Source organism: Drosophila rhopaloa, unplaced genomic scaffold (assembly GCF_018152115.1).
Source record: "Drosophila rhopaloa isolate 14029-0021.01 unplaced genomic scaffold, ASM1815211v1 contig_2, whole genome shotgun sequence".
NCBI classification, from domain to species: domain Eukaryota; kingdom Metazoa; phylum Arthropoda; class Insecta; order Diptera; family Drosophilidae; genus Drosophila; species Drosophila rhopaloa.
Window position 1 is genome coordinate 4084418 of NW_025335083.1, and position 12074 is coordinate 4096491.

Genomic DNA, 12074 nt, shown 5'->3' on the forward strand with positions numbered 1-12074 from the left:
CGTCATAGAAACACTCTGTGATTAATGACCAAACTTGTCTGCTCTACGTTCACTTAATTGGTTAATTAATTTGTGTAAATTTTTGTAAATATTTAGTCGTTTAAATGACGCACTCCTCCGCCCTTCAACTCGTTTCCCCTCCGAAGAGAGGTTTGTGCCCCATATAGTTATAACAACCCGTAATTAGGCTTTCAAAGTTTTGTGGCCTTTTGTTTGACTCTTTTTTGTGTTTTCTGCTTGTTAACTTTGTTTTGTTTGAGATCATTTTCGGGGTCCACCCCTCAAACCCTCGCCCCCCGCCTTCCCCCACCCGCTCTTTCTCTGAGTGGCGGCACTCAAGTGGCAATTAGTGTTGACATTCATTAGCTGTGATTAAAATGAGATCAGATTGTGGCCGACGATGACGAGCAGCACGTGAGGGGAGGGCTGGCCGACGTGCCACGCCCCTCGCATAGGCGTGTGATTCACACGCAGAGTTTTGCGAAGTGAACTCATACCCTTATTTAAATACTCAATTAATTTTAATGAGCTAAACTAAACATAAAGGGCTGCATTTCGATATCTCAAAAATACACTTATTAGTAAGTTAAGTAAAATAATTTCCTTCGGGAAAAGGGAAACTCGATTTAGAACGATAGGGACCTGATCTATATTTTGATATATTATTTTTAAGTCTTACAAATGAAAATGTAATTGGGTAGCATTATTTTAATGATCCTAAAACACCTTGAAATTAATGGGTTAAGCTGTAGCATTTGCTGAAGTAGCTGCAGTAAGTGAATTGGGACGAAGTTGAGTTTGCCAATTAAAATGACAGCAATTTGGCTAAAGACAGCAAAGCAATGCCCAAGAGTCCGTCGAAATTAAGTCGCAATTCCCTGGAAAGATTTGTTCGGCGGCACAGTAGATAAATGGATAGAGATGCACATGCAGATGCAGATACAGCTGCTCTAGTCGGATCATCTCCCCTCTTTGTCGGATTATTTGCGGACTGAATTGGAATCCGCATCTGCAAATCACATTCGCAGTAAAAAGCACGAGTGGAATACCAAGGAATGGAAAGCAATAGAAGAGCACAGAGCACGCTTCTCATTGTGCGATCCCCAGATACAGATGCGCGGCTGCCAGAGGTCTGATAGATACAGATACTCAGATACATGCAGCTGAACATTTAGACTGCAGAATCCAAAGCGAATGCTGGACAGTCGAAGGAAGGGTCTGTGGAGGCATTTTTTGTACCAATTACTTAATTTAGCAATAAAATTGCAGCCAGAAAAGAGCACAGGGCCGAGAGCGAACTGCATCTGCAAATGTTGCATAAGAACTGGCGAGGCAAATATGAGATGATAATGGAGGAAAAAGAGGGGCAAGCGGCGTTGACTCTTTGCCCCCGAGAGAAGAAGGCGCCTCATTCATGAGGCAAGTGGGTCAGTGGTGCATTGAATAGCAGGCGGGTACTTAGAACTTTGGTGTGCTTGTCAACGGTTCTCAAATGCAGTTATTAGTTATTTTTCTATTGGCGTTAACCGAAAATATCTATTAACTGAATCACCTTACTACTTACTCTCCCCCTGAAACGTCAGCTGAGTTGGACGCATTATTAATTAGCAAGCTGGCAGCGAGTGAGTGAGTTCTCCTTAAACCCCGTGGGCGATCTCAGTTGTTCTGAATTGGCTGCACACTTTTCACTCTGAGTCAGGCTTATATTCTAAAAGAGAATTTCACGAGTCTCGGGCTTATTTCTTGTCAAAGGTGAGCATGTTTTTGGCATGAGTAATACGAAATCGTTTTTCGGCGACCCTGAACCTAAACTCAGTTAACTCAACCTGGTTACTGCATATGATGTATTACAATGTATATTCGCTTTATTATGAAACGGAGTACAAGAGGGTAGTCAAGCAAATCTCTATGTTAAAGAGATCCCCTTCTAGAGCCGGATTTCCTCACACTTGCATGGATGCTCGCCCACACGATCGCCGCCTGTTTCCAGGATCAGTCTTCTCATGGCGTTCAGAGACTTGTTAATGGCTTTACCATACTTAAAGGGGCTTATTTGTGGGCAAGTTTTCCAGGCGGAAATGGCGAAGATTATCTTATCTTCTTGTGGATTGTAGCAGCACCCGTATCCGTCGGACAACAGAGGTCCGTAGGCCATGAAGCCCCCGCTGGATGTGGCCACTTGTGAGGTGAAGAGCTGAAAGGTAACGGATCGCACAAAACCCGTCGACTGAAAGAAGTCGGGCAGTGGAAGGCCGTTCTCCAAGGCCATTTGTTGCAGTCCAAAGAGGTGGCGATCGATGCCCTGTCCTTTGATGGCCTCCTTGGTCAACTTCTCGTGGGCATCCACAGCCTTGTGGAGGGTCGCCAACTTCTCGTTCCTCGTGGCCGTCTCCGATTGCATGGCCAGGACGAAGGCCTTCGATTCGTTGGAGGTGGATCGTATGGCCTCGGTGCGTCCCTCGTAGAAAATCCTTAGGTGAGCGGACTCGTACTGCGCGGCAATTTTCTTGTGGAGGGAGTAGAAGGCCAGACTAAGAGCCATCTGTATGTAGCTGTCCACGTTTAGACCCTGCGCCTTGATGAAGCACTTGCCATGGCACTCGAACTGGAACACATTCATCTGCAGCTGGCTGACGATCTTGTGGATATTCCGCATTGCCTGACACATCCACAGGTTGATGCACTCGTTCATGGGTTGAAATTTTAGGAGGGTGGACGTAACCTCCTTTTGCGAATCACAGCCATCGCAACCATAGTTCTCTTCTTTCCTGCAAAGTATTTAACCTTGTAATATTGATTGGATATTGATTCGATTTACTTACACTTTCTCGTGCACAAAGTCCATTAGCATGGCCAATGGTTGGCAGTCGGCTGGGGAATGTTCGTAGCAGAATCCAGCCAATCCATTTGGATTGACTATGAGCTGGATGGTCTTATCCATCCATCGGTTGCCGCTATTCTGGCGCAGTCCACCGCCGTGGAGGAGTTGGTGGGCCTGCACAATGCTATCCTCTCCCTTGCCAATGGGCACGCATTCGTCCAGGCAGACCAGGAATAGGGATTGCTCAATGGTGTCCACTGAAGCGGCGTTGCCATGTGGACAGCGCAGTGCCGCATAGGCCTCCGCCCAGTTGCCTCTATTGTCGTGGGTGAGCAGGCCATAGGGTTCGCCTCTGCAAATGGGACAGTCGATGATCTCCTGCAGCGCATCCCTCAAACTGTGGACATGCAACAACTCTCCGCTTTCGCAATAGATGGGCAACTTGAAGTACTAAGAGGGAGATGTGGAAGGTTATTCAGATGGTGCAGATAAGCTGTATAATTACAATTAAAAAATAATTATAATTATTTAATGGTAAAATCACTTCAGTTTCGTTAACGTATTTAAATGTATATAACCACATAATAACCACATAATAATAATATTAATAATAATAATAATAATATTAATAATAATATTAATAATAATATTAATAATAATATTAATAATATTAATAATAATGAGTCAGTGATTAACAAGAAACCAGTTAAAAGATATAACAGCTTTTATTGAGGGAATTAATGATGTCCTAGTACTCACGTTGTTCTTGTGAACCACCACGACGTAGTCGGCATCACTGCATTGTTCGAGGGTATCGCAAAATCGGCCTGGCCTGCGAACTGTACCAAAGATTTTTGAGAACTGGCTGTTGTCCAGGGAATATTTGCCCATTTGCACCACGGGTATTTTATTTTGGTCCACCAGCTGCTTGAACTCGCAGGCACCGTAAATTGCTTTTGCAGTGAAGTTGAGAAAATCGGTGGGTTCCGGGAACTCTTGAATGGGAAAGGATAATCCCGGACTAGAGAAGACGGTCAGCGGTGCCTGGTAGCCCAAATAGGCGGCTCGTGTCCACCGCGGAGTCAGCCAGTTGGCGCAATGCTCGGCCTCTTCCTCGAGCAGCTTCTGGAGATCCTGGCCTTCGCAATCCGCGAACTTCCTGGTAAGTTTTTGTTCCTTTTTCAGTTCCTCTTCAGTGAGAAGAGGTTCGATACTGATGAGATAACTGGCGAGAGTTTGTTTCAGTGGTTGAACGGGAAACTTTTTCAGCTCGGGTTGCGGTTTCTCCTCGCTGGAGTCGCTATTTTTCTTACCTGCGTCACCATCTAGTGAAACGCATGGTTTTTTAACTTTGCAATCATCAAATGATATTTGGTCTTTGCTGATGTCGCTATTTAGCTTACTTTCGTCACCATCTAGTGAAACGCATGGTTTTTTAAGATGGCCATTATCATTTGATATTTTGTCTTTGGCCTCTTGAGGCTTTGGTGGAGGCGCTTGGGAAGGAGTCTTTGCCTTATCCTCTGGAGGACCCGAATCACCTTTGATTTCTGAAGGTGAAGGTGCCTTTGCAACTGACTCTTTGAGCTCTTTAGCAGGCGGTGGTGGCGAAGTAGGTGAAGGTGACTTTGCAGCTGGGGGAATTGGATCTTTGGAAGAAGTGTTTACCTTTTCCTTGAAAGGACCCTCCGGCTCTAGGATTTCTCTGGTTGACGCTGAAGGTGGAGACTGTGAAGCAGCAGGCTCACTAGATGTGGTCTTGATTTCTTTAGGGGACACTGAAGTCTTATCTTTTTGGGAATGTTTCTTAAAGGCACTTGACTCCTTTTTACCTGAAGCCTCACTGGAACAGCTAGAGCCACCCGAGGCTTTATTCCCTGAAGAACAGGAACTTTCTTCTGACGTACAGGGATTGATTTTGGGTTTGGAGCAGGGATCATCTTTTGGTTCGGGACAGGCCTCTTCGGCTGCTCCTCTAGGGCCATCCCTGCAGGGATTCCTTCCCATTGGAAAAGCCGAGAAGAGTGGCATGGAAAAACTAGATGATGGTGGTGGAGGTAGCTTTCCTTCTTTAGATTGTTGACTTGTGGCTTTAACTGGACGACTGGTCGGCTTATCCTGTCTTTGCTTCTGATTGATACTATCCTGTATGGATGACTTTTCCTGTGAGGGTTTTGCTTTTGGTGCTACCTGTTCCAATGACTTAGGCTTGGATTGCGAAGAGCTACTTGGATCAGAAACTGCCCCTTTAATCAGACATTTTTTAGCCTCTGGACAGGGGTCTTCTTTTTTTTCTTGTTTACATTGGGCCACCGCTTTTGGTTTTTCCTTTTCCTTGCATTTTTCTGGTTTCTTGATGAGTTCAGGTTTGGGTTCTTTTTTGGCTGCCTGGCATTTTTTAGGCTTTGGTGTTGGACACTTAGATTTCTCCGCACCTTTTTCTCCATCCTTACTTCCTTCACTTGGATCTGATTTTGGTATATTTTGAGGGATGTTTTTGACTTGTGGCTTTGCTTGAGCTATGGCATTTACAGAAGCATTACTTTTACCCGGAGCTTTTAACTCAACGGAAGCGGTTGTATTAATTTGAGAATTTGATACATCCGGAGATTTCCCACTAGGTGTAGAATCAGGAATTTTACCTTTAACCGAATGTTCCTCCTGAGGTGCAGTTCTTACAGGGTCAGATTGTGGACCCTTACACGAAACTGCAGAGTCACAGGAAGGTTTTTTGGGTTGCTTACATTGCGACATTCCGTCTTCACAGGGATTTCTTCCTTGCGGAAAAGCAGACTTTTGCGGCATGGAAAATCTGTCGGCGGATTCTTGAGGTTTAGCTGAGCCTTCTGCTTTTATATCTTGTTTTGATGGTGGAGCTTTGCTAGCCTCCTCCTTTGAAGGAGTTTTTAAATCTTTCTTTAAAACGCTGGTTGGTTCCTTTGTACTGTTTCCCTGTTGTGGTGGTATTGCTTTTCCCATTGAACACTTTGTAGATTGCTTTGTGTTATCTTCATGGCAGTTCTTGCAGTTTACTATCATAAGACCTGAAAGGGCTTGGGTTTTTGAAGAAGTATTTTCATAACATTTCTTACAGTTAAATATTTCCAGCGTTGCGAAATCAAGTTGAGGAAGGTTTGGTTGGCTTTCAGGTTTCATGGTAAGGGTATCACAATCGGGCTTTAATGTCTGGCTGTTGAAAGTGGAAGGTGCCTGATCCTTGGAATCTGAGTTATTCGATGTGCCTGCAGTGCTTGACGACGCTAATGCACGACAAATAATTTCCAATGTGGGGGTTTCTGATGCCTTCTTTCCAAACTGTCTTAAACGTGCTGAAATCGTATGTTGGCGGCTTTCGATGGCCTTCATTGCCATATCGTAGAGCTCCTTTGGAGGCAGATGTGACTTGCCCTTGCTGTACCATCGTACCCGGTACTTGCACTGCAAAGTTAAATTTTATTAGAATTTTCCAAGAGGTTAAGTTACCCATGGAACTTACGATACTTAGGAGGCTTTCGGCGCCTAGAAGGGCCCTCATGCTGACTAATTTGAACGGGATGTGGCCGAAAGAACTATATTTTGGAGGCTAATTTGTTATGAGGTATACATAGTTTTAAATTTAGACATATATCTGAAAGATGAGTATGCTGCATTTGGTTGCCTACATAGGCATTTTCTAATAACGATGAGTTAAAAATGTGTTCCGTTTAATGATTATGAAATTTCTAATTTTTTTTTTTGTAAGTATTATACAATTATATGAGAGTAAAATATCTGAAAGCCAAGTTTTTGAAAGCAAGAATTTGTTCGCTTATTGTTAAGTTTAAAAATAATCGAAATCACCTTTTTTCCCAACTTTAGAGTTTATTTTCTGAAGATCCAGACTTGATATTGCATAGGCCAGTTACATATTTAGCACTTTCAAATATATATATATTTTATTAATACTTAAAACCAACGTATGCTCATGCTAAATACATTCAATAGAAGTTGCTGAGAAACTCGTTAATAATAAATAACTACGAGCTTGTTAAAAAGTTTTCCGCCTAAAATGACTTTCTGTGTACTTCGGAAAATCAATTTGAGTTTCCCCTTAAATGTTTTCCATCACCCTCCAAACTGGAGCTCAACCTCGCCAAACAATCATTGCGCCATAGAACTGGGTGCTGTGGCACATGCACCGATGCATCGACTCCTTTCCGAGTTCCGCGAATTGGGAGCGGCAGACACAGAACCGCTGGGGGAAGGCCGTGGGGCAAATATTAACAGAATCAACACATCGGAGGCCTCGGCTTGATTGCTTTGCCAAGTGAAGTAGCCATATTATGATTATTGCGAACTCCGCAAGTGACGCAAACGAAGCTGAGCCCACAGAGCAAAAAATGCAATAATTGCATATTGACCCATTTTCTTAACAATGCATTGCGAAGGGCGCTCGAGGGGGGCGGGACAGGGGGGGCAGGGGGGCAGCGGGCACGGGAGTGCTGGCAGGTTACGCATGCGTGAACGTTGCCTTCATTTAATTAGGCGGCGACACCTGCGCGGAGACGGAGACGCAACCGAAGTCGCAGTCGCAGTCGCAGTCTCAATTGCAGACGTCGCCATCAATCAGCAAATCAGCGAACGAGGCAAACAAGGCGGCAAGTGAGGCGTGAAAACGGCCAACAAAACTGCAGAAAAAAGAAAAACACGCAGGAAGAGGTGATTTTGTTAAAAAAAAATCACTTTGAATACCCTTACTGAGTTACATGTATCTGCAAACTGTATTTTCCATTCTGTTTATTTCTATCTGGGCAAAAGTATTGCAAATAATTGTAATAATTTTTTAAGTCCATTGCTTTAAGTTAATTGATCTATACATTTGCCTAAATTATAACGTAATATTATTTAAATTTTAATTTAATTTTTTTATCTAAAATATTAAATAAAGTTAAATACTTTAGATAAAAAAATGTAATGAAACTTACTAATATGAATTTTAGGATATCTAAACTGTTTTAAAGACAAACTAGTTTTTTCAAAGATTTCGATTTTGTAAAAAGTGATAAAAAAATAAAATCTTTAAGGTAACAGAATACCATTTTCTATAAAATTTGAAACGACTATAGTTTATCTTAATTATCTTAAGAACATTTCCCTCGGTTAGGGTATCGAAACAGACCATTGCTGACATAAACTGAAAACAAAAACGCTGTGAAGAGTGCTGCACAAATGAAAATGAGAATGGAGATGGAGATGGGGATGGGGTCGGGGATGTGGAGAGGGTTTTAACGGGCGGAATCGGGGCCGAGGGGCGTGTTTAAGCTCATTTGACAATGAAGTGCTTTGAGCCTGACGACTGCGTTTGGGCGCGTTTTTATTATTTGCATGCCCCACTTTGCGTACAGCGGCGATAATTGACGCCACGGTGGCTGCAACTGCAGCACCACCGCACCACAGCACCACATCACCAGCACCACCGACAAAAACAACAACAACAAGACTGCCTGATGGCCCACAATTTGGACTGCACTTTAATAAAGTACCCATTGGAATGAAGCCACCCAATCCCGAGCCCAAAGTGCGTCGCGTGTTTGCGTGAGTGTTTTTCACTTGAGGCCATCATCAGCATCGCCTATGCATTTTGCCTGAATTGCATTTGTCAGGTGTTATGCAATAGAGGTTGCAGCCACGTCAATTGGCGAACCAGCGCTCTGCCGGCAATGATCCACATGAAGGTGGAGTAATTTGGGAGAGGGGAAATGATAAGGGGTTTTGTACGTGGGGAGTGACTGGGAATATCAGAGAAAGATGTGTGTAGATTTATTTGCGCTTAAATATAATTTTAAACAGAGTTACAATGTTTTTAGTGGTTTTTTAAGTTTGTATATGTATTTGTATGTCACTAAAAATAATAAGAATATACAAAGTAGTTAAATCAACAATTTATCACAGAGATCTTATTTTGTATTTTTGTGTTTAACTCCCTGATTAGGGAAATTCTACTTAATTTACATAGATAAAAAATAAATAAGGTAAATAAAGGCCAAAAAACAAAGGTTAGAATTAAAAAAATGAATCATAAAAATTGTGAAATGCTATTTTCACATTACTATCTTCTTAATGTAAACGAGTATAGGCTGATGCTTTAATACAAAAGTAATTAAATATAATCATAATGCCACAAATGAGCAAACCGAATACAGATCGTTGAGATTCTAATTTAAAAAAATTAAGAATGGTGAGAAGTAATTGCAAGAAGTAATACTTTAATAAAATATAAATTTCTTCTCTGGAACAGTTAACTAAATATATTTACCCTGCTTGAGCCCCAACCAAAGCTGCATTTTCCAGGGAGAGTATTTTAATCTGAGAAATAAGCTATTTCTATACTGATTCCCTTGATCCCGCTGGCATCATTACTAAATCCAAGGCTTTGTGCAAATTCCACTCTACAATGGCAAAGGAATGTTGATGTTGCATGGCATTTTTGTTGGTTTATTGTTGGCTTTTCTCTGGCACTGAGTAAATGCGAATTTCCTGTGCATTGTTTTGAACTGTTGGCCAAATGATCTGCCCCTCGCCACTAGTCGCAATTCCCCTGATGACCTCAGCAGTTCCAGAGTTGCAATTAGTAGAAAAGTAATTTTCGTTTGGTTTCCTTATTGTTGTTTTGCGGTTGCTTTTTCTCTCTTAAATCTCTGCTCAGCGATGCTGAAACAAAAAGTATTCTAACACCCTTTGTTCGACTAGTTTGTTGGAAACCCATGTACATACACATATAACTGAGACTTTGTTGGATGCATGATTAATGTCCGCATTGAGTCATGTCCGAAGAGCGTGGAACCATTTCAAAAGCCAAAACCAATTGAACTGAGCGCCGTAAACCGAAAATTCAGGGCGACAGAGCTTCGCTCAGGTTTCATTGATAACGCAGAACTCATCGAGAAGTGGACAGGGAAATGGTGGCACGTGTAAACATGAGACGTGGATTAGAACCCAGAACTTCGGAGCTCAACAAGCTAATTTTTATCGCCCTGTGACACACAGAAAAAACAGCCAAAGAGCAATCCCAACAAACCACGTAACCCGACGAGACCTGAAATCGACTGCAGTTTTATTTTTTATTCCGGTGAAAGCGCTCTCCTCCGAACAACTAACTCCCGGCACGTACTTCAGCATTGGGTTGGGTTGGGTGCCAGCTCCTCCTTGGTTCCACTTTTGTCTGTGCTGTTTGCACAATATTTGGCACAAGAACGCCATATCTTATATCAGTTGCAGAGATTCGGGATACCCGATAAGCGGCAATCGCTAAACAAAAGGCTGATAAGCAGCAGTCCAAATTCAATTTGCCCTCCATCGATAAGAAAAAGAAGGGGGGGATTGAGAAACAGAGGGGAGACTTATGGCCACGATTGCTCTGTCATTATGAGACTTAAGAGCTAAAACAGGGCATAAAGACAGCCCTGGGCTGATGGCCCCTCAATCCATCCAACGGACGCAGACAGAGAGTGACATAATAAATAAATTTAATCAGTTTGCTGAGTAGAAATCTTCCGTTGGCTCAGCTGAGTGGAAATCCGAATCCGAATCTTAGGCGGCTTTAATTTCTGTGCCGACTTATCATGATTTTTGTGGGCCTCAGACTTCTGGTTCACTTTGAGACAGCAGTTTGTATTCGACAGTCTCTTCAAAACTTGCCCTGCCTTCGACCTCTTCCATCTGCCGAAGAGTCGGCTTATCTCTCTTATGCCCAGCTTCTTGGGTGTTTTCAGACATTTCGTCGCATCGAGACAATATAGCTCGGCTGCGTATACTTAATCACGGCACAAAAGTCGGAGGGCAAATGTGTGGCGCACAAGAAGTATTTCTTTATGTATTTTTAGCTTCTCAAATTACTAAACAATTTGAAATCTTATCATGCGGTTGTGAAAGCAATTTTATTTTCATTCATCGATTCCCGTTTCCATTGACCCAATTCTAAATGAGACCCAATTGACGATTCTAGTCTTATGCGATAATTAACTTTTACTTTCCGCCGTTTCGTCTCGCGCTTTTATTTTGATTGCCTTCGGTTGTACGGCAAACAAGTCCATTAAACATTCACACAATTTATGCAAATGAAATGAAGCTGAAATTAATTCTAAAAAAATTCAAGCGAACAGCGCAGAATGTTTACGTTCGAGTCATGCGGCACTTGACTAATTAACATATTTATGCGATTTATGCACAGCGCCTCTTTATTTCAATATCGAACCGTAGAGTCTTACTCTTCGCCCTCGTCGGATAGATTTTCTTTCGATGTAATGTGCTAATTGGAACTCACCTGTCGAGGTCTTCAAGGACTGTTTGTAAATGAAATTTGTAGAATTCGCTTCCGCTTTGGGCTCTTTTCATCATTATTGTAATTCTTTGTGGGTTTTATAAGCGCGATGAAAACCAGTTGGCAACCTGTTGGCCAGAGTTCTTAGTATCTGTAAATTACTTTTTACAGTCTACTCGATGATGACGATAATGATGATTGGGTGGTGGAAAAAGACGCCTCTAATTCCATTCCAAAGCCATTTCATTTAGCTATTCGAGGAATTTTCATATCACGACAAGCTTTTGAAGTTCAGATTTTTTCAAGGCGCATTTAAAGCATTATTCCTTTTAAAGAAATGAATTTCATTATGCGGGGTTTCCGCGCTGGCATCGTTGTTATTATTAATATTAACGACACAAAAGAAACTCTTTGTCATCGTCTGTCAAAGTTGAAATTTAACCAATATATATAAGCTTTTTCCCTTCAATATATTTCCACCACGTATGCTGTCGGTGGGACTCAGGACAGGACACGAGTCCTGTTTGCATTGCAAATTATATGGCAGACCTCGAAGTGGAGCTGGACGGAGAAAAAATCCTCATCCTGTCCAGTCAAAGTAAAAGCAAATTGATTTAAGCTGATGGAAATGAGTGGAAATGTTGAAAGGCAGTGCGATATATTTGAGCTTTTGAAGTCGGACATTGATTGCTCTGTTAAATATAAGAATCTAAATCATCAAAGCAAGGTTTACACTCGGAGATTTTAGCGCAAATTGCAAGAAATATTTTTGTAATAATTAAGAACATTTTTTCAATGATGCGTTTTGTGAAATAAAGATGTGTTTGTCATATTTTGTGGGTTGATAGAAATGTGATTTCTCTTAGAAAAACAACAAACAGTAAGTAAATAAAAGCCTTGCACAAGTCAGGTACAAAAGCTGTCATGTTTTATGATACCCAACCATAATAATTG

The 12074-nt window shown here is 41.9% G+C and overlaps 1 protein-coding gene across 2 annotated transcripts; it reads right to left on the minus strand.

The window, feature by feature from the left end:
• Positions 1 to 1847: 1847 nt before the first annotated feature.
• LOC108048327 lies at positions 1848 to 6474 on the minus strand. 2 transcript variants are annotated; one of them, XM_017128886.2, is made up of 5 exons: positions 6318 to 6474; positions 5914 to 6259; positions 3581 to 5865; positions 2823 to 3271; positions 1848 to 2768 (listed from the first exon to the last, which is right to left on the minus strand). In XM_017128886.2, exons 1-5 carry the CDS (start codon positions 6354 to 6356, stop codon positions 1928 to 1930), a joined length of 3960 nt encoding a protein of 1319 aa, XP_016984375.1. In that variant the 5' UTR covers positions 6357 to 6474; the 3' UTR covers positions 1848 to 1927. The 2 variants fall into 2 exon arrangements, with proteins under 2 accessions (XP_016984375.1, XP_016984374.1); XM_017128885.2 differs by having other exon boundaries at positions 3581 to 6259; positions 6318 to 6473.
• Positions 6475 to 12074: the final 5600 nt, after the last annotated feature.

Bases quoted from the DNA above. Each gene is read 5' to 3' on its own strand.
- LOC108048327 (XM_017128885.2), bottom strand. From the start codon at position 6,356: ATGAGGGCCCTTCTAGGCGCCGAAAGCCTCCTAAGTATC. The intron at 6,260-6,317 runs GTAAGTTCCATG...TTAACTTTGCAG, and splicing joins CCGAAAGCCTCCTAAGTATC to TGCAAGTACCGGGTACGATG. The intron at 3,272-3,580 runs GTGAGTACTAGG...TCTCCCTCTTAG, and splicing joins TGGTGGTTCACAAGAACAAC to TACTTCAAGTTGCCCATCTA.